Genomic DNA, 23,311 nt, shown 5'->3' on the forward strand with positions numbered 1-23,311 from the left:
TCTCTCTCTCTCCTCTCTCTCTCTCTCTCTCTCTCTCTCTCTTCTCTCTCTCTCTCTCTCTCTCTCTCTCTCTCTCTCTCTCTCTCTCTCTCTCTCTCTCTCTCTCTCTCTCTCTCCTCTCTCTTCTCTTCTCTCTCTCTCTCTCTCTCTCTCTCTCTCTCTCTCTCTCTCTCTCTCTCTCTCTCTCTCTCTCTCTCTCTCTCTCTCTCTCTCTCTCTCTCTCTCTCTCTCTCTCTCTCTCTCTCTCTCTCTCTCTCTCTCTCTCTCTCTCTCTCTCTCTCTCTCTCTCTCTCTCTCTCTCTCTCTCTCTCTCTCTCTCTCGCGTGTGTGTGTGTGTGCGTGTGTGTGTGTGAAGAAATAACTGGTGCTGGCTAATTGAACATATTTGGTTGATATTTTGTACCAAATTCATTCATAGTAAAAAGAATTCATAATTTTGTCTATTGTTTTTTTAATAAAAATAGATTATTTTATCTGGATGATACAAACAAGTAGTCATTAAAATGATTAAATTAAAAAAAACTTGAATCAGAAAGTTTTTTTCAAAAATGAACCACATAACTTGACAGGCATAGCAAGGAAAGTTATGCAATTCTTTGCCGGCTTTTTTTTCAGTTTATAACATACATATTTATGTAATTAAAAAGAGAGAAGAGAAAGAAAATGTTCTCTTAATCATGTTTGAATAATATTTCATTATACGTTAAATAACATTAATTTAATGTATATTATTTATTATGGTTTATTCATATATATATATTTTTTTTGTATTTTTTCAGTTATATATTTTGGTTTGGTGATTTAAATTTTAGATTTGATGATAAAGATGGATTAAATTTTAATTCAATAGTTAAATTAATTAATGATAAGGATTATGATAAATTATTAAAATATGATCAACTCGTTAAAGTTATTGAAAGCAATGAAGCGTTCAGTGAACTTCAAGAGGCACCACCTGATTTTCCACCAACATTTAAGTTTATTAAAAACTCTTCATTATATGATCCAAAGTATGTATTTTTTATGATTCTAATTTTGATCGAATAATTATATTTACTAATTACATTGGTTAATGCTCTTTACTATTCTTCAAATCAGTTAATTAGCATGCGTATAATTTGAGATTTACTCTTTTATAGTCTATAAGGAACATCTTGTAATTTTCTAAAGTGTATTTAGTATGATCATTATGAATTTCTAACTACTCTGTTGTAAAATTTAGTAATAAATTGCATTTATAGGAACTTATACAATGTAAATGAATATAAAGTTACAATATTTATAAAATATTGACCTTATTTTATTGCATATATTATTTTGTATATATGATTCCATAACTATTTATTGAAAGTAATCTAAAAAGGGTTCTTAAGGGCCTGTTAATAAAATATAAATATTAATTACATCCTCTCAATAGTTTTTAAAAAATGGGTGAATGAACAAAGAATTTATCATTACACGCTATGTTGTATATATTTATAAAAACTGGCCTCTAGATTCCCAAGTAGAACAATAGACTGCATCCTTCTTAGAACCTGATTTGTCTTCAGTACCTAAAAGTAGTAAGCTCCTGGAAGTTGTAGAGTAAGGATAAAACGTTGTTGACAAAAACCAGTTCATATAAATCACTGCAGTTTAACAGTTTGAGTCTAGTTTTACTGTATGTTATTGGAATGTATTAGCAGCTAATAACCAGTGAAATGTGTTTATAAAATTGCTTGTATGAAATATAGAACTGGTTTAATAAATTATAAGACTACTTTTTCTGGGTTATCTTGTTAATGCATATCCCAGTAAAAACATACACCTAAATATAGAAGTACTGCGCATGTACACTTTTTAAACTGAAACAAATTTAACGCAGAATCATATGTAATAAGTAAACATCATATAACATGTTGTTAATGAACAGCTTTATGCAGTAAAGAAACAAAAACATATTTCCCAGTAATCTACACAGTTAAATTACTCACAATGTTAGAGCACTGATGTGACAAAGCAAGCTGTTCAGATGTAATCTTCCATTTCTTCACTTTTCCTCCCATTCTTTAATTAACCCACTTCTAAGATGTATGACATTCACTGCTATATAACCAGTTGATGTGGTGTACAGAGGGATCTTATTACTTGTAAGGCTGAATATCAATTTCTCTTCAATAAACTTGGCATTTCAATTAACAACAGTATGTTCAGCTCAGTAAAGATGTTGAAAAATCATTGAACTCCTTTCCTAGGAGAAAGCATTTCATAGAGTAAGATGCTTGTTATTCTTGAGACTGGCTGTGCACTTTGAAAAGATGTATTTTTTATTTCATATCCAACCAATCTAATCATGGCATGTAACAGACTGCATATAAAATATTTATTTGAGAGATGATCAGTGCTTATTTTTGGAAATAAAATAGATGACTAAATATAAATATTCGAGATTCTAAATATTAAGTTGCAATTGTTTTAGATTTGTAATTTAATTTAAAAGAGATTTGAAAGATCCATTGTGAGCAAATATGTTAAATATTAAAAAAGACATCAAAAGCATGGTGAAGATGATTAGATTTACAGAGGAGAAATCAAGTAATACTCAGAGCTGAGGTGAAATAGATCAGATGAAATGCCACACATATACAATTTCTAGTTTAGTTAATCATAAAAAAGAAAATTCATAAAGCTAAAAAAAAAATACATTTCACAGTTCTAGTAGAAAGTAGCCTCTATCAGATGGACAGTGGGTCAGTCTTTTTTTTTAAATGGACTTTTTAAAAATAACCACTTCAAAAAAGTACAAAAATTTTATAATAAAATTAAAATTTAAAAATGTTTAATAACATTAAAAGTTATGTATAAATAAATATACTAATTCCAGTATAAAAAAAGTAAAATACAGTGTATATTGATTTCTGTGGGTTTTATTTTTTAAACAAATGAACATAACCTTGCTGTGAATTATAAAATGTGTTTTTTAGTATAAAATTTTACTTAAAATTTTCACAAATGCTCAATATTGGCCTCCTCTGGATACATGGTGAACGTCTGCTCAATAGTTAATCTTGTCCCATACTAGAGTGTTCCTCTGTGGTGTTACTGCACTGTTGTTGTTTTTATGTGGTTCAAAGTTCATCTGCAGTTGTTGGAAGAGAGAGAGCACATAAATAGTATTTTTCACAAACCGAGACAAGAAAAAAATCCAGGGAGATCAGGCGATCTTGGTAGCCATAATGAAATGCCAGATCTGCACGTCCCTTACTGATTCATCATTGTGGTAGATAAGAAATGCTCAAACTTGCAGATGGTAGTGCAGTGGTGCTCCATCCTGCTGGAAAATCAATTTAAATCTGCTTGTGACTGTGGGAAAAGCCAGTTGTGTGCAACATTCCCAGATATGTATTCTGGTAACACTGTATTACATAAAAAAAAAGTGTGAATCATAAACTGTTTCTCAGGAAACAGTGCAGAAGCATAGACTTCTGGTGAGTGTCTCATGCTTGACTGTTGCTTGTGGTGGCTCTGGATCCCCATATCCGTATGTTTTGGCAATTTATCTTTCTTAACATTAAAACTTCACTTCATCATCGAACAATAAGCATGAAAGTAAAGTCTTCCTGTTTATCAAGGGTGACAAGCACAAAACTCCACTTGATGTTTATACTTATCACCTCTGCGAAGAGCTTGTACCAATTAAATATTATATGGTTTAAGTAACAGATATTGCTGAAAACACGCCAGACATCCATATAAAGAAAGCCTAGCTCTTTGCTGATACATTGAGTGGATTTTCCTGGGCTATATAGACTTTGTCCGACATGTGAAATCTACAGATTTCCCTTTAATCACAAACATCCTGTTTCTTGGAACTGTTGGTGCCAATGTTGAATGCTCTGAGAGTAGGAGGTGTCATGCTAGGCGATTGTTGATGAAAATCATGCTGCATAGTTGTCATGGATACAATTGTTGAAGAGGAGAACACAGAATGCTTTCTGTTGCAGGGGTCACCATCTTGATGCAGATTGAAGGTAACACATTATGAGGGTGGCATCTGCCAGAAACCAAGTGAAACTGTAGAATTCCCTCTTACATTCTCTATGGTTTGTTTATTAGAGGTGAATGATTGTAGAGTTCAAGCGTTTTGAAATTGGATGAATATTTTGATACACCTTTATATTTGTCTTTTTTGAGTATGATTGGTATTATCTATCATCTTAAAGATCTTTGTTTTTATAGCTGTTTGTTATTGAACAAAAAGACCACTTTCAGCTTCTTTCAATATTATAATAATAATAAATTGGAATTCTCTATTTTAACCCACTCTCATTTATTCATTACTACCATACTTAATTTTTATGAATAAGCATTTGTTGTTTATCATGTGATAGAACAACATTTTATGCCATTGATAACAATGCAGATTTATGAAATTAAAATTGAAAAATATATACAAAATCTTAATCTAAATTGTGTTATATTTTGCTTATATTATTAAGTTATTTTTGTATTAATTAGTATTTTTCCTTTAATAATTATTAGTGTTAATTTTAATGTTTTATATAAATAACAAATCTTTTAAATTTTATATACTTTTCTTAAATTGTGTTTTATGGGTTTGATCTATATGTTTTTTATTACGTTTCAGTTAATCAGTAATGTTTGTGAGTAAATATTTTAATTTTATAAGGACTTTTATTTTTGAAAAATCATTTATTTGGGATAAATATTTTCACTTCCTCAAATTACTGAAGAGAAATGAAATTGATTTTGAAGTTTATAAAATTGTAAATATTATTTTATTATTGAGCATAAAGTTAGGATGTAATTATGCTTTATTAATTAATTAAGGGGAGATATTGCAGGGTTATCAACAATATCATTGATATGTATGAACATTCAAGTATACGATTGTTATTCATGTATGTGATTGTTACATTCATTTATATCAGTCTATTGCCCATATCCATAAAGATATTAGTGACTACAGTAAAATTTTCAACCTCTTGCCAATAAATATTAAAAATTAAAATACTCTATTGCTTTCAATTGCTATACCATTCTCGGGAGACACAAAAGCTGGCCGGTTAATGTGATTGTTAGTATTCGGTTCTAAATTAGCTGTCTGAAACCCAAGATTAAAAGTCTAGTAATCTTTTCATTTAGAATATTTATCTCAGTATCCTTATTAAAGTACACATATTTGAAAACTATTTCAATACGACAATGGGAGAATTTATTATTGCTTTATAATTTTAATTTATCATTTACATTTTGTAATTTTATATGTGCTGGAGGTGGTATAAAACAGATAAAAATCATAGAAAATTTTAATGTTGACTGTTTGTGAGAAATTGAATTTTGTTTATGTTTTTATATAAGTTCTGCAAACTGTTTGTCTATATATGATAAGATATACATATATTGATGAACTAAACAGTTATGGTTTTTCAGATTAAAACAAATTTGTAATCTTTTAATTAAAAATTGACTGTAGACTACAAACATGGTATTACATTGAAAATACCTATTCAGTTGCCAAAAATAATAGTTTTTATTACATTAGCTGACACTATATTTATAGTAATTAGTAATAGTTACTATATTGACTTCTAGAATGGCTGGTTTTGGATTTGTTCTTGGTGTTGGGTTCATGGTAACGGTCTACCACCTTATCCTTCTTGTTTTTCTTAATAAGAAACTTATAAAATCATGACTAAGGCCATAAAAAAAATGTATGTGTGTATGTATAAAAGTAGTAGTTCTTAAGACTTCTACAATCCAAAGCCACCCAATTGTAAGCAGGTGCTTGTCTTTTTTGTGGTCAATTCACAACATAAGTTCACAGCTTCAGTATAGGAATAAAATGTGAAAATTTTATAGTTGAAAAATGTCAAGCCTGGCTGGATTTAACTCAGAATGTTTGTAGCATAAGGCTTAGACACTGCAACTATATTACAAAGATTGGCAAACCTTTTTTTATTTTTTATTTTTAACATTTATTTTTTGTATTTATTTTAAGGCGGAGGCCAGCATGGACTGATAGAATACTTTACCGTGTTAATAAAAACAATTATGAAAATATAATATTAGAAGTAAAACAATTAATGTATACGAGTGGTAGCAATTCCATGAATAGTGATCATCGTCCAGTTATGAGCAGGTTTGATCTCAAGGTGAATCAGTTATAATTAATCATGTTTTTATTTTATTCCTTTATGTAGATTTGAAGTGTAAACATAAATTGCACCGTAAAATAATTTAATTTAAGTATGTGTAATATTAATTTCAAGGATTGCCTTCTTTCTATTTGTGAAACTAAAAGGAATCGTGGTACTTATTGGTTATATGGGACCCCTACTGAAATCCAATTATTTTTTGCGTTTTACTTGTTAAAGTAAATTTACTTATAATAGTATTAATAGTAACTTATAATTTACTTATAATAGTAAATTTGTGTAATTTATTTATGATACGAATTTAGAAATATAAGATAATAATTATATAAAAATCCTCCATAAAAATTCCGCTAGATACATCTTCAAATGGTGTCTTGCCGTACCCTTATATTTCTTATTTTGCCACTTCATTAAGCCCTGTAACCACTCAATATTTTTTGTTTGGGTTCCGTCTGTAGGATTTACAAAACTATATATATGATTGATGGTTTGATGACTGAAATCTATTGCAGCAAGCTGTTCCATGTTGTAAGCTTTCCAGCAATTCGAATAATTTGTAGACCCAGCCTTAATACAGTCTCTGATCACCTTAATTAGTGTTTCAGTGTCTCGATTCTGCACTGTAACTATGAATGCCTCCTTCATTTCTCTACGTATTCCCCTGAACACCCATTGGTGGGGAAGCACACGGCCAACATTGTTCTTATGTTTAGTATATACTGTCTCGTCTACCTTTACTATTTTACCATGACCACCAAATTTTTACATGAAATTTGTTCCATGGCTGATATACATATTTCTCAACAATACATACACCAGCCAACCGTAGTTTTGTAACTCATATTGAGATGTTGTTGGCACCATCTGTTCTGGTGTTCTGTACAAGAAATGTAATACTGTTAGGAACGGAAAGTTACTACCATCAAACCTTGTTCTGACTCGTATGGATATTTTTTATGACAATTTTTAGATGTGTACCCCCAGTATGCATATGGTTCAAAATACAAGTTAACACTTGTATTGGTACCACTGGTAACCATTGGTAACACTGGTATTGTGTGTTGGTTTTCACATAATTTCACTCCCTGTAATAGCCCCTGCACTTGGAAAAATTGCGATGCTTGATGCTCAGAATTTGGTAATTCCCAAATTTTCATTTTATATTTTTATACAGCACTACATGTAAAGATAAATTGAATGTACAGCACACTATAAAATGATAAACTAAATCAATTAGTCTAGAAACAAATGTATATTGATATCTTTTTAGCAACTTTTTATTGTGTCAAGTTGCGTACAAAGGTTATGTATAATTATTATCTTATACTTCTAAATTCATATCATAAATAATAAACTAATAGATAAATGATGCAAATTTACCAGAACAAATAAAACAAAAAAAAAAAAAGGATTTCAGTAGGGGGTCCCATATAACCGATAAGTACCGTAGTCGTTTACTTAGAAGTAATAATACTAATAATTAGCCCATCAATTCCTAATGGCTCTTTGGATTTCTATTTTAAACCCATTTGTTTTTATAATAATAATTTAGTTTAACAAACAACAAACATTTAGATATTTACAGTGGAAATTTAACAAAAATATTTGATTGTGATTTTCTTTCAAAAACAGTTGTGCTAAACAGTCATTGAAGTCATGAAGAGAAAATCCTTATACAAAGAAATAAAAATCTAAAAGAGGAAACTGTCAAAAATAAATATAAACAAGAGACAAAGCTTAATTGAAAGGAATACAAAATGATAAAATTGTCATTGTAAACAATCCTAGCAAAAAGTGAAAAGATAGTTGAAATAAACCAAAATTGCTCTACTTACCGCGCTACCTGCTTGAACTAAGTGTCTAAACTTCATTTATAGCATAGAATAAGATAAAAATGTATAAAATATATTGCTTGGGATAAAATGTGTGGCTCCTGTGAATATGCTTACCTATCTTTCTTCAGATAAAGTATTATCTAACCCCTCATAAAGACTGAAAGAGTTTTGGTAGCCTGTTTGTATTATTTACACAGAAAAACAATACCTCCTTTTGTATGTACTTTTATTCTTGTTTATTATATTTAAAGAATGTATTTTTAATATTTTATTTTTTAAGTTTTGGTTTTGCATTTACTTTTGTTATTTCTCCTGATCTGTTCAACAATTAAAGTATGCATGTATATTAATTTTTTTTCTAATAGTTTAAAACATATTTCTTTATGATGTTTTAGTTTTCTTTCTTTTTTTGATTATAAAATTGAAAGTAAAACTCAGATTTGTAATCTAAGACTTTTATTTCTATTGACTTTTATTTTTATTTTATTGACTTATTTTATTTTATTTTTTATTTTTTTTATTGACTTTTATTTTTTAGCAAAATTAGAAAGATATTTTTGTGCAGAAATTCTAAATTATGTTCAGGAATCGATTTCTGTTTGTTTCAATTAAGGTGATTGTAATTTTTTATTATTTTAGAGAAATTACTTTTTCCATTTATTCAATCCCCAATATAAATATAATAATAAAGTTGACATTATGAAGAAAACTTAATTTACTGTACATAACCTGTATTTTTTTGTTCATTCGTAATGAATAGTTATTTTTAGGACATTGTTACTAACATATTATTTTTAAACAAAAATGGTGCTGCTAGAAATAAATTTGTAATAAATAACCAAATTTTAAATCTTTTCATGTTTCATGTACTGTTATTTCTCATTAATTCTGAAGATGGGGAAGTCATATGCACTTGTAGGTTAATATTTTAATTCAATCAATAAATAAATAAAATTATATATATATATATATATATATATATATTTATTTATTTATTGAAATTAGTCTTTTGTGATTCATATTATTCCTCTTTACTGTTAAATTATATTTAAATTCTATTAAATAAACACCACCTAGTACAGTATATTGAGATAAGACATATCCTACCATAATTTTTTATGAAAGTACTTTTGCAGGATCCCACATCCTCAGTCATGATTGAAATAATTCCTTTATTGCATAATAAAAATAATAATTGTGTATTAATTTACACGAGTGCTGCTACCATTGCAGTTTTTTTAAGAACGTCTCCCTCAAACACTGTCTGATGGCTTATCAAATTGAAATTTTGTTTGCATTTACATATGCAATATTTTACTAATATATTTTATTGTATGCCATCTTTATTAATTTCTAATATTTCTAAATTTGTGTAAATATCAGAAATAGAATATTTATTGTTTATTAGATGGTCTGCCATATTAGATAAACCTTATACAAACAAAATATTAATAGAAATAACTTATTATACAAATAAAATTTTAATTTGATAAACCGTCAAACTGTATTTGAGGAAAATGTTCTTATAAAAACTGCAACAAATAGCAGCACTCTTGTAAATGAATATGCAATTATCATTATTTTAGTATTTTTATTATACAATAATGGAATTATTTCAATCATGACTAAGAATGTGAGTTCCCACAAAATTACTTTAATGAAAATTATGGTAAGATATGTCTTACCTCAATATAACGTAAAGATGATTTACTTAATAGAAGTTAGATATTTCTACTTTTATTTCATTTTTTGCAGGTCTTCAGTAATCATGTAGATAGGCAGGTTACATTTTATCCTATAACACTTTGGAGGTTAGATGTAGAAAATACAGCTGTATGTAAAATACCTTCAGATTGGCAACATAATGTTTCATGTTCAGATTGGGTTGGAGTTTATGAGGTAATCATTAGTTATAATAATAAAAATGCAGTTTTTAATTTAGAAATGACCTTGTTAATTGTATCCTGTTGTAATAGATTATATTATTGTAACTGGATGTATTACTTGTGTATTTTATGGCTCCTTATTAAAGTATACAACCAGTTTGTTGTACTGTGCATGTTAGCTTAATGTTTTTGAAGGTCAGGCTTTACAATCAGGAGCTATTTAGAGCTATTTTTTTATATTATTTTGTTGATTGTACTTGTAGATAACTGGTTATTAGCCCTGTTGGCAATTTAGTTAGCATTCAGTCTGGCCCAGTTTCAGTTTGATTTTCAGACAGTGTTTTTTTTTTTTCAGAATCTTTTTCCTTAATTTACTTCTGTTTCTTTCTATTCTGCATTATCTTTGAATTTCATTTTAGTTGTTAACATCCAGCATATTCAATTATTTGCTTACATATTGTAAACTTTTGTCTCCAACTACACTGTTTACAATTCCTTCCCTAAATTAATTAATTAGGTCTTGTAATAAATGACCTAATATTAGTTTTAGTAAGAACAATTAAAGCCAGAGATTTCTTTTCTTTGATTTGTCTTAAAAATTCTTCACTTCAAATTTTATCCACCCATTAATTTCCAACAACTTTTATAGCATTTTGAAAGCCTATATTTTTGTTCTTTTTGTCTTACTAGCTTCCTTTGTCATATTTTGCTTCTTACAAGTATTTTTAAAAATGTCGTTTTTCCTTCCACATGATAATCTGCTTTTTAATACCTTTTTAAATGGTCAGTCCTTTATAATTTTACCACCTAAATAACAGAATTCTTTGATTTCTGGTATATTCCCTTGCCATCATAATATTTTATTGATCATTTCCTTCCTTTTTATCTCACTTCATTGTTTTACTCTTATTTATTTTCAAATTAAAGCTTCATTCCTTTCAGTAAATACATAAATACATACTTTATTTTTTCTTATTAATTATTTTCTAGTAATCGTAATTGCTATATGTGGGGCTACCCAAAAATAATTGAAATTGTTAAAAAAGAATTGTTTTAATAATATTTACTTACTAAAACTTTAATGTCCTTAAAATCTTCTTGTGACTAAATACACTTGCTCAGTAGTTTTCCCATTAATGGAAACATTTTTGAAATTCCTGAAGATGAATGTTACACAATAGTTATCTTTGACTTGCTCCATGATATGAAAACACTTTCCTCTGATGTCTTTTTTGTATGTGAAAACAAGAAAAAATTGCATGAACCAAGATCAGAGAATAGTAGGAAAATGAGATGAGAGGCAATAGTCATTTTATTTTTTAACAGTTTGTAATGGAGGGCAGTATGAATGGGAGCATTGTCATGGTGCAAAAACCAACTTCCACTCGTCAACATTACCAGCATTTTTGTCACACATTTTTTAACATAGAAATGCTGATTTACTGTCTGCCAAGATGAAAAAATTCTATTAACACTCCCTTTCATATCAAAAAAGCAAATCAAATTTAGTCTTCACAATTGATCAAACTGGCTGTGTTTTTTTGATTTCTGTGAACTTAGTGATTTCTACCTTTTTGTTTCTGGATCATCACCTGTCAATTTTATAAGGAAAATGTTTATCATTTTTAAGTCAGTCCTTCAAATTACTTCACATATTAACACTATTGATTTTCTAAATTTCTGTGAGCAACATCACAAATTTTGCAGTATTACTTTCTATGTTCAAATCATTTGTTAAGATTCATTATCAAAAATACAAATCAATTCAGAAATCTCTTCAGTAGTCTGATGACAATCTTTGTGAATTGCAGTATAAACTTTGTCAATACTTTTATTATTACTAATTATGGAAGTTCAACCAGATATTGGCTGGTTTTCCTATGATGTTGCCCCTCATTTGAAAAATGAAAACCATCTGTAGGCTGTAGTTTTAGTTACAGCTTCCTCTTTAAAACCATTCTGTAACATCACTACTTTTTCAGTACCCATTTTCCTTAAGAGGAAATGAAATTTCATGCAGACTGCTTTTGACAATAATTCATAAAAAAAAAATTACAGAATAAATTTAATAATAACCAAGAAAAAAGCCAGTAATGGAATGTTTTATGAACAATACAGAACAGTGTCACTAGGGTGAGTGACAAAGAATATGGCTTGATACACCTAGCAGCAAAATTTTCAACTATATATCAATTGCATCCCAGGTATAAATTGTGGTTATTTTTTGGGACCCCTTGAATATTTTGCCCTTAAATTTTTACTACCATTAAACATATTTCTCAGTATTTAAGAGGAAACATTTTAGAGTAAAATGCATCCTTGCCTCATTTTTTTTTACATAATGAAACTTGCTGTTTTTTGTCTTATATTTTAATTACAGTTACAGCTATGTTTGAAGCCTACATTTCTTTAAATTTAATACAATTTATTCCATGAAACATTAAATGTCTTCTCAAAATGTCATGTGAAATATCGTGAAAGTCACTGCTTTTCTTCTGAGTGACTTCCAGAATTGATATAAAGTTAAAATCCACTTGTATACTATCCTCTCATATACTCTTGTCTCTCCTACTTAATGCTTGTCAGAACCTGAATTGGCCTTCACCTAGTACATCTTGTGTTTTATTCTTTTTTAAATCACAATCTGTAAGCATAAGATGTGTGCATTATTTAGAATTGTAATTATTATATTTTCTAACAAACTTAAAACGAAGGTTTTTAATTCAATCTACATGTCTTTTTATATTATTTCCTATCATACATTCTAATAGGTGAATTGATTTTGATGATTCATTTTTTTGTTTTTTAAAGAAAGTTCCTCTGATGGTCTCCATAGTTAAAAAAATTTACATAGAAATTTTCAAGACATTTTTACTGTTCATTTGATATTATCGTTTATATTGGATTGTTATAGCATAATGATGTATTGCTTGATGTTTTAAAACTTATTGTGAATATAAATTTTCAAGTGAAAGTTAAAAAAAAGTTGATTGATAAAAAATTAATACCTACTCCCACACCAAAGAATTTTACTGTATGTACTCTTTTCTGTGCATACTCTGTATACTCTAAATACTCTGTAGTAATCTACATATAGTACTCTGTATATTTTTTCATTCCTTTTTTTTAATTGTATCAAGATGTAGATGTCTTTGCTTTTACATTTTTTATTGTAAAACATTTTATCATACAGGCAAAATTTTTTGTAAGGTAAAAAAAGAAAAATGAAACATTTAAGAAAGATAAAATTTAAAAAATTAAGTTTTTTTAATAAAACAGACAAAAAAATAAATTTTTTCAGTTCCTGAAACTGATTTTTAAAGTTTGCTCCAAATTAAAGGTTAGCTGGTTGTTGATGAAATGCTTTTATCATGATGTTGACTTCAAAAATTGATAATTTAAAGAATTGAAAAAGTATTATTTTTTCTTTTCATTTTTAAAAAATTAGTTTTATTAATTTAAAAGGTTATTTTAATATTGAAAAATGAAGAAAATTATACCCCAGTTTCTTATATTTTTCACATTACTCTGTATCATAACAATTTTGGTATTGTCATATAATTGAAATATTTTGAAGCTTTATCAAGTTCTGAGCTTTTCATCAATTTTTGTTTCTTCCTTCAACTGATGATTAACTAATCTTTTCCCCTCTACATTTATAGACCTATATATTCTTTTTTAAATTATTCTTTTACCTTCAATAAAAATGTTTTTCCGCCTCATAATTTTCCCTTCATCCAACCTTTTTCTTTTCTATTTTACGTTGTATAATTATTTTATATATCAGAATTTTTTTCTTGTCTCTTTCATATTTTCTATTTATATACATACTATATTCAGTCATCAGTCAATAGTAATATATTTTTAACAATCCAGGGTTTTCTTACCGCTTGCTTTCTTTTTAATAAAATTTCTTCTGCCAGAATTATTTGAATTTTTAAATTCATCTGTTCATTTATTACAGTAAATAAATGCTTTTGTTATAATTGTAAAACTGTTCCTGCATTCAATCAATGGCAGTTCTAATAGCATCAAAGTATACAGATAATGTTGGGATTTAAATTGTTACTATGATAGTAGCCTCAGTCCAGTTATTAATTGTGATTATACTCCTGACAGCTAAAGCAGGGGATGGTTATTTATAATTATAATTATTTTTGTTTAGATTCACTTTAATTTATGCCCATTTTTTGTTAGTAAGTTTTTTTTTTATATAATTAATTTTGATGTGTTCTAATTTTTTTCTTTTACAGAGTGAATTTACAAGCCTTGAAGATTATGTTACATATATTTATGTAACACCAAACAATAGACGAGATAACAGCGGTTGTAGTAGTGCACACTGTAGTAGCGACAGCAGTACTGATCAAACTGTTCACGGTCAGGGTATGAAACTTGAATTAAAATTTGGTGATAGCATACTTCGTACTGCTGGCTCTTATGTACTTATTTATTTTAGCAAGCATTCATCAAGCGTATTAGGAATTAGTGAACCGTTCCCAGCTGTATTTAGTTCTGGGCATATGCGTTCGGTACCATTAGATTGGTGACAAAAACAGAACCACCTGGCAAGACCTTTAGGACTTAATTGCTAGGTGTGTTATTAATCATTCATAAACAAAGATTTCTGGCGAGATCTGTAGGCCGTAATTACTGGGCGTGTTAATAACATTATGAAATAATATCCTTGAACAAAGGTTTCTGGAATAATAATTATGCAGTATATTTAATACTACTGAGAAAATGGTAATCTTACGTAAACATTTACACACATTGATGCATTTATTCAATTGTGTTGTAGTTGGTGAAATTATTTTTCATTAATAATTTCACCAATTATTAATTGTGAAAATGAAAGCTAATGGATTGTGTTGGATCATATTATTTATAATATAATCAAGGTGATAGGCAGTTTATTTTACAATTTTTTTTTCTTATTATGTTAGTGAAATTTTTACTGTTGATCATGAAGTTAATGATAAAATTGTGATCAAAGAATTATAAAATGTTTTTAAAAACTAGTGTTATATTACCTATATAAGTAGTTAAAATTTCTAATCCCTCCTAAAATTAAAATAAATTAATTTTATTTTTAAATGATTGCAAATTAGGATAAGGATTATTATTTGTAGAGTAGAATGGAGATAAGATATTTCTTTGTAAAGGGTGGAGCAGAAACGATTCAAAACATATTTTTAATTGTTTTAGACAATTTAAAACTTGAAAATGAAACACTTTAATTGCAAATAAAATACTAACTAGGTACGCTGTAAAGAACTAGGACAAGCACTTAGTTTTCAACTCACATTTTAAAGATAACATCATGCAAGTGACCACCATTAGCAGTAAGGCACATCTCTGCATGTCCATAACTTCCTTAGCCGATCCACTGGAATTGCATCTTTCGGTTTTTATATATTGTGAGGTCGGTTAGCATAAATCTTTTCTTTCAAATGGCCCCATGTGAAAAAATTGCTTGCTGATCAGTCAGGTGAGCATGGTGGCCATGCAACATTCTGAAACGAGAGATGACATGTTGAGGAAACAGTTGTTAAGACTGCCATGGAATTTCATGATGTGTGGGTGGTAACGCCATTCTGTTGGAACCACACCAGGTGTGTGTCAACACAATGCTGATGAAATTTGTTATGGAGAAACATTCGTAACAGCATCATTTATCGATCTGATGTGGCCGTAACCGACCATTAGCGTTCTCAAAAAACGTATGGCCCAATCATTCCAAATGCACTAACTCCACACCATACTGTAATTTTTTCACTTTGTAGTGGCTTCTCATGCAACATTTCCATGGGTTCTCTGCAGCCCAATACCTGAAGTTCTGCTTGTTAACCTATCTATCATCTTTTAGATGAAAGTGTATTTTATTGGACATTTGCTGGTGATCCAGCAATTGCGGCATTTCTTCATTAGTTGTAGCAATTGCCTGCAAGAATCAGTCTGATAATTCAAACCACATGAATGAAGTTGTTGCACTACTTGGATTTTATATGGATGTAATATTAAATCTTCATGTAAGATGCATCCAATGGTTGTATGGGTTAAGTGTAAGGCGATTGAATGGCAATAAGTGAAACGCTGAGGGTTACACTCAAATGCTTCTGCCACTCTGTACATTTTCCAGGGTTCAAACAGTTCGAGGACCAGGTGGCTTCTTGTTGACAATGGATGCATTAACCCTGAATTATCTGACCCAATTCAATACTATTTAGGGTGTGGGAACCTTTCCATTCCTTCCATTGTCAAAAATGTCATTGAAAAACTCTGGATTACAGAAGCAGAGCCGTTAAGTTTCCAGAATGCTTTCACTGCAAAAGCACAGTGCTCTTCCAACCAATGCTGCATCATGACTGAAGGTTTTATGGAATGTAACGTAAGGATAGCAGGAGAATTACGTATCTCCCTACTGACGCAGAATCTGGACTAAAGTCCCTTGTTACTGTATCTTTCTTTTAACAGGCAGGTGAATTATTTGCTGTGTTCTGATCCTTTAGACCAGGAAGAATTATTTGACCGGGGCTGACCTTGGGAGACTGGCCACATATGAGCTTCATTCTTCCAGCATTATTCCCCTGAAGTCCTTTTGGTACTAGAGCAGCCTAGTAGGAATGCGCCTTTCAGGCCCGTAATGTTTGGAGGAGGATGCAATGCTCTCTCTCCTTTCTAAAGGGAGTCGCATGTGCTGGTGGTGTGAAGGCTTTAAACTACTTTACTTTGCAGTATATGTTTCATGGCACAACTAATATTGTCTAATTGTTTCTGCTCCATCCAGTACATTCAGTTTAAACATTTGTTTTTTATATCATGTCAATGATTTCAATGCAGTGTTAGTGAATATTTCCTCTAATTTCTATCTTAAACGTAATTATCAGAAATGATACCAAATGTCAAATATTTTCTCACCTTAAAATAAGAATATTTATGATTAGTTACATTCTTGTGTTAAGAATAACCATGGACTCTCAAAATTAACAATCACCTCTGTAGCATTACTCTTATCAAAGTCAACAGAAAACTAGTTGCATACTACTTGACAGTACATTGACTAGACATTTTTCCAGATGCTTTTATCGTTTTCTTTTATAAAGTTTTGTTTTAGAATAAAATTGAATTCATATTACTTTGAAGAGTTTACAATCAACATTAATTTGTAATTCATCTGAAAAGTTGGTGTTTGTACATAATACAGGGGTAAGTCAAAAAGTAAGATGAAATTAAAAAATGTTTGTTTTATTTGCACTTACATAATGAAATATGCTTATTTTTCAATAACTAAAATATGCTTATATATATATATATATATATATATATATATATGTGGGTGTGTGTGTGTGTGTATGTATGCTTACTTAGTCCATCATCCATCTTTTATTAAGCTGTTAAATTCCTAGAAGAAATTTTAATGTGGTGCACAGCCAATTTTGCACCAGTTTGATATATGACCTCTTTTTCAGATCAAAACAGATTCCTTTGCGTCATTGATTCCTTTTGCCTCACTGAGAGAAGAGCCCCTCTTCTTTCAGCGAGGCAAAATGGATTAAAAATGTAATTACAAATTTTTATATGTGGCACCATTGTTAGTCATACCTATTTATCATAGTTTTTCAAGTTTTATTTCATATTAAGCTACTTACTACATTCAAATATGTTACAAATATGAGTTTTTTTATTATTGTGATTATCCCTCTCATCAGGTGTGGGCCTTTGCACTAGTGTTCAATATCGTTTTAATTAAGTGAATGGTGTTATTATGTATGGTGAAGGCTGTGTTTTTTGCTTTGCCTAACATCTACAGACGCGTATAAATTTTTTTGCAGTGAAGTTGATTTTTGTACTACAACTGTACATTTCTTTGGAATAGTTGATTTTTACATTGAGAAAGCAATACATCTCTCCTAAATCCTTGGCCTTTAGGTGTGCGTGAAGATGAGTGAGTAGTTGTTCCTTAAGTACTATTGAATTAGTGATTGAATTCATCATCCACACATACTGTGATGAGCATGAAATCTCCTCCTTTTGTAATATATGAAAACACTCTGGTCTTGTCCAAATTGGATGATGTTGGTACTGAGTAGAAATTGTTCACACATTTCACATGGTTTGGCATGTGGATGTACCGACCTATGTATTCCTACTCATCATTTCGATGCACTAGTGTACCACTAACCTCCCTTGTTCATGAGGTGGTTCGGCACCAATGCACCAAAAAACCTACTCACATTAATTGCTATATTTTTCATGTCTATCACATACAAATGTTTTCGAATGAACAGCTCTAAAATATGTTATTACACCTACATTCTCCTTGGGCAAACATTCTGACATTTTTACCCAGAAGCCTGGCCTGGATAATTTTGATCTTAGGTTCAACAAAGAAAAAAGTCATAAAATAAATGTAATTTATTTCCATTAGTAATATTATTTAATTATAAACAATAAGAATAGCTTTTATCATTATAAAAAAATTTTGAAAATTTATTTTTAAATTCATATTATCACATTTTTTCTCCAACAATATTCTTTTATTGAACCAATTAAAAACATAACATAATTTAAATATTAAAATTATATTCAAAAATAAAAAATTGAGATTATTATAAAATGATGAATATATAAGGTACCTAGAATAATGGAAAATTAAATTGATCTTTATGTTTCCAGCAGTAAAATTCTAGCTGAAAACTGCATGACAATATTCGTAATTAATATTTTAATAATATCCACTGAAAAACTCTTAAAATAATAATAATTTATAAGAAAAAAAGTAAAAATTGATTGACTCTGCTGGTTTCACCCTTTCTGATTTGAGAAAATGAAGTTGTCACTTTTTTCACTAGTCGTTTCTTTCTTGGTTCAATCAGTCAAACAGGCACTCATTTAAAATTGATTTTTAAACACAACCACAACAATTCTTTCAATGATTGGGTAGTGTAAGGTTAGAACAATTATTGTTGCAAGATATACGACGGCAAGGGAAATCAAATTTCTCTACCTTTTTATTCTCCCTTGTATGTACTATGCAAAGTGAAATATTTATTTAACATAAGTAAGCAGAATTATTTTTTTTCATTTTCTCTTGTGTATATTTATGTGAACACATACCTTCTGTGATTGCAGAAGTATGTTATACTTAAATTGATTAAATATTTTTATTTTTTCCGTATTACTATATTTGACTTGTCTCAAACTACTGAAGCAGTAGAGATTTAAGTATTTTAGGCTTGTATGTAAAAATAAACATTACAACGTAAATCTGGTGTTAAAAATATATTTGGTGTAAGAGAATGTATTTTTGTAAATTATTTTTTTATTTATTTCTACAGTATTCATTATCATTTTGTGTGTATGTGTGTGTGTTTCTTTTGTCTAAGAGTACTTAACGGTAATGTCCGTTCTTATGAAAGATTATTCAGTTTGATTATTCTACAGGAAAATTATTCAGTCTGGTTACTGATTTTCTTTTTATATATACTGATATTCTTTTTATTTGTAATTTTAAATTGGATATCATTTAAATGTTTAATCTTGTTAAGATTCAGAAAATATTTTTTTATAAATTGGATTACATGAACCTTTGTGATAACTACAGACTTTGTTCTTATTATTAAAAACGTCCTCTTTTACTATTAGTTATTTTTTCAAAAAAAGAAAAAAATTACTACCAGATTTTGTTCATTGTGCAGAATTGAACATTTTTTAATGTTGAAAAAACTGGTATCTAAAACATTTTTAATAATAACAATTTGACCCTTAAATATTTTTATTATTTTGTATTATTCTCGTAAAATCTCTAAACAAGATAGAGAATATTTGTTTTTTATGCAATTTTGAACTTGTTTTTAAATTGATGCTTTGTTTTAATTACTTAATACATTAGTTGTAATTATTATTCTTTTTTAGTCAAAATTTTGACTGCTGTGTAGATATTTGTTTATAAATACAAACATGCTGAAAGGTTTTAAGGTTTTTAATGCTCTGCAATTAGCTTTGTATTTTTTTTCTTGAACATAATTATTTTGATACAAACATTAACTCTACATATCCAACATTAACTCTGAAGATAATAAAAGTTAATTATTTAGAAAGAAAAGCTTTTTTCAAATATCGGCTTTCAGATAGATTTACTGTGCATTGATTCATAGGTTATTATTATCCACCTCTGCTAAACTGCTTAATCATATATTGTTAATTTATTTGCTGGTTCTGCATGTAAGGCACAGAGTGACTCACAGCCTATGATCAAAGTCTCTGTTCATAGTTTTGGTTTAGTACGAGATAACCTTCAACTCCAAAGTGTAAGTTTTTGAGATACACTTTTGTGTAACTTGTTTTGGCAGGCATTATCAAGCAGAAGAATTACGCGTAATAAAAAGAATTATCTTCTAGCATGTCACAGTAGTACTCCCTGTTGACTGTACAAATAATTGTAACAAATTAGGCCTTAATAAACCCAAAACACTGTTAGCATCTCTTTGCCAGTTGAGATTCACATCTCAAGTTATTATCCAATCTAAAAAGCATTATCTTCCGTTAAAAACTGTTGTTTAAGTTATATAGAGATGTGAATTTTTGGGTATCTTTATGATTCTGAATTGACTGTATCAGAACCCTTGTTGAACACATTTTGTGGTAGTTCAGCTTAGTGCAGATAATGGAATGGTCATTGTCAATACTCACACTGTAAATTTCAAGAAATTTTTATGCATCTGTTGGTGCAAATAAAATTGATCATTAATTAGATTTGCAAAGTATCTGTCAAAACTTCCACTGGTCTTCCATTATGATGAAAGTCTGTAACATTTGTTCTGCTTGATTAAAACTGATAAAGATTTGTAGACTTAACTTTTTAAGGAAACCTGGAAAAAGCCTCTAGAGAGGCAACATCATAGATCAGTATATTTCTTTGAAATGTTTAAGTGTTAAAACAAAAGTTTAACTAAAATTGTATATTTTATTACATAAATAAAAGTAGTTACATGGTGTAATCACTTTTGGAGACTTAGGGAAGAATCTAACTTTGACTTGAGAGTGTAATGGTCAGAATCAAGCCCATTCTTTCTCATTCTAATGTTCAATGTCTCCGTTATTTGATTTCTAGATACTACAACATAATTTAACTGAAATTTACCTCACCCAGAATAGAATTTGAGGATTTCCACATACAGGCTTTCTTTTTGATTTTTCTTAATCTTGTTTTTTTTTTTAAGAGATGTGTGGGCATCGACATTACTAGCCCAAATGGAAATTTGTAACGTATGAAACTGACATGCCTGACCGGGATTCGAACCCAGGATCGCCGGGTGATAAAGGCTGAGATGCTACCACTCACGCCACGGAGGCCGCTGTGAATGGTAATCTTAATCTTGTTAACATAATCTCTGATCAAATGTTTTGCAGAATTCAACTAATCTTTTGCCATTTGTGTTTGTTTTGATATGGACTGCATATCTTCCTTTGATCTCTGTCTTCCTCCTCTCCCAATTTGTACGTTAGTGTCCTACCAAAATTTTGATATTTTTGATAAATTTTGATATGTTTAGGGTTTAATCTTTCTCCTCATTTTCTAAATTTAACCAGTATTGGTTGACTTTATCTGGTTTGTTTTAATTTTGCTGATTAATTGGGACATGACAGTTATGTCATAATATTTGCTTCTACACTTAATTGTTACTGTTAAAATGGTAACCTACTATTTTCAGATTTAAATTCTGTAACATTATTAACATATGCTTTTTCTACTAGAAATGCTATAACCAAAATTCTAATTAACAAATTTTTAAATTTAGGATCTGTTGTTTTCTGAACAGTTTCTGCTGGTTTTCCCTTAAATACTTTAAAATGTTCAAAATAGAAATTATCCTCATCCATAAACCTAGTCTCTTGGATCACACATATTTTGATATTAAACCTATTTAAATGCTTTATCAATTTCCATTAGTTTTCCTGCATTTATTAACAAGTTTACATTTAATGTTCCTACTGAGTATCTTTGTTTAAAAACTTGGTGAGTTTAAAATCTGTCAAAATCTGACCGAGTCGACCAATTATGCATTATTGTCATGCGGTGGATTATTACCACTTGCAGATATATTTATCAGAAAATAACCTTCCATTTCTATGAATTTTAGTGTTAAAATTTAATAAAGGAAATTAATAAAACTGTACCAGTTCTAAACCTAACATTTTTCAAGAAACACAAAAAACTATTTAGTATAAAAGTGGCAATAAATATTCAGAATTTTCTTAGATTGTTATTATTAGGTAATAATAGTAATGAAGAATAAATTGACTTTATTATACATGATTTATTTTATTTAAGACAATAAAAAACTCTTTGGACTTATGTTGTTTTCAAAAGTAATGGTTATTTTACTGTATAATTTTATCTTGATATTTTAAACAGTTTTAAAAGTTTTTAATTTACATATTACATGTGAAATCTTAGACATACCAAAACAGTGATCAATAAAAATTTGTTTCATTGACCAGAAAAACAGAAATTTTTAACTATCAGCTGTTTGAAAAAAAAAAAATTATTCACATAATCATTATTCACATTATGTCACCACATAATGTTTTCACTAGTCGCTTATTATTTTCATGTGAAACACTAGACACAACAATAATAAAAAAAATATCACAAAAGTCAATAAAAGAAACAATAGGATTATTAAATCTTGGATGTGTTAATCAGCACTGCGTTCATCACTGCTTTCATCATTTTCTATTATTTTCCATTGCATTATGTTATTGTAAATGTCTGTGTGTTCTTCTGATACATACTTCAAAATATTTCGCTCTCATATTATATTTCAGTATATTTCTGACATTCGCCCCCAACTTTATAAGCTTCTGTGGCATTTTATAGAAGTATAAGTGCCACCAAGTACCCTACCACGCCTCAAGACCGCTGCTGCTCTGTCCACGACTGCTTATGGAGGTTACCTTTATTAACAGCTAACCCCCATATCTGAGGGTCTTTCCCCTATCTGCAACCTGGGGATGCACCCTGTGCCCACAGCTAGGCTTCCCGTACTTAGGACAGGGATTTTTAAATTTTATTGATAGGAATTATGTACAATTTTTATGCTGCTATTTAAAATTGAAGCCCTTTGTTTTAATTTATCTTTGTTATTGTTTGTTAACCTTATGGAAGTTTTTTCAAAGCCCAATTTTTTACTAATTTTAGATAAGTTATTGTATTTGTGATAAATTGGAGTAAAAATGTACAGAATTTTAACAAAAATTTCATTGTGAATTGAATTAATATGATTTAATGGTTACATTTATACAAGTTACAAAATTAAATAAATCACAATTTATGAAATTATGCATACAGCATAATCACACTCACTAAAGTTTATTATAGAAACAATATATTAATGACTTAAATGTATTTTATAATGCCACAACA

At 29.1% G+C, this 23,311-nt stretch overlaps 1 protein-coding gene across 2 annotated transcripts in view; it reads left to right on the forward strand.

The window, feature by feature from the left end:
• Positions 1-22,114, forward strand: part of LOC142323974 (inositol polyphosphate 5-phosphatase K-like) — a 65,335-nt gene extending 43,221 nt beyond the window's left edge. The window contains exons 5-9 of one of the 2 annotated variants that reach the window (XM_075364430.1): positions 780-1,010; positions 6,002-6,155; positions 9,749-9,892; positions 14,133-14,265; positions 21,105-22,114. In XM_075364430.1, the coding sequence (XP_075220545.1) occupies positions 780-1,010; positions 6,002-6,155; positions 9,749-9,892; positions 14,133-14,265; positions 21,105-21,130 (688 nt within the window). In that variant the 3' untranslated portion in view covers positions 21,131-22,114. Of the gene's footprint in view, positions 1-779; positions 1,011-6,001; positions 6,156-9,748; positions 9,893-14,132; positions 14,782-21,104 lie in introns of those variants that run through there. The other variant, XM_075364429.1, reaches the window with a different exon arrangement.
• The last annotated feature ends 1,197 nt before the right edge of the window (positions 22,115-23,311 follow it).

Source organism: Lycorma delicatula, chromosome 4 (assembly GCF_047948215.1).
Source record: "Lycorma delicatula isolate Av1 chromosome 4, ASM4794821v1, whole genome shotgun sequence".
In the NCBI taxonomy this organism is placed as follows: domain Eukaryota; kingdom Metazoa; phylum Arthropoda; class Insecta; order Hemiptera; family Fulgoridae; genus Lycorma; species Lycorma delicatula.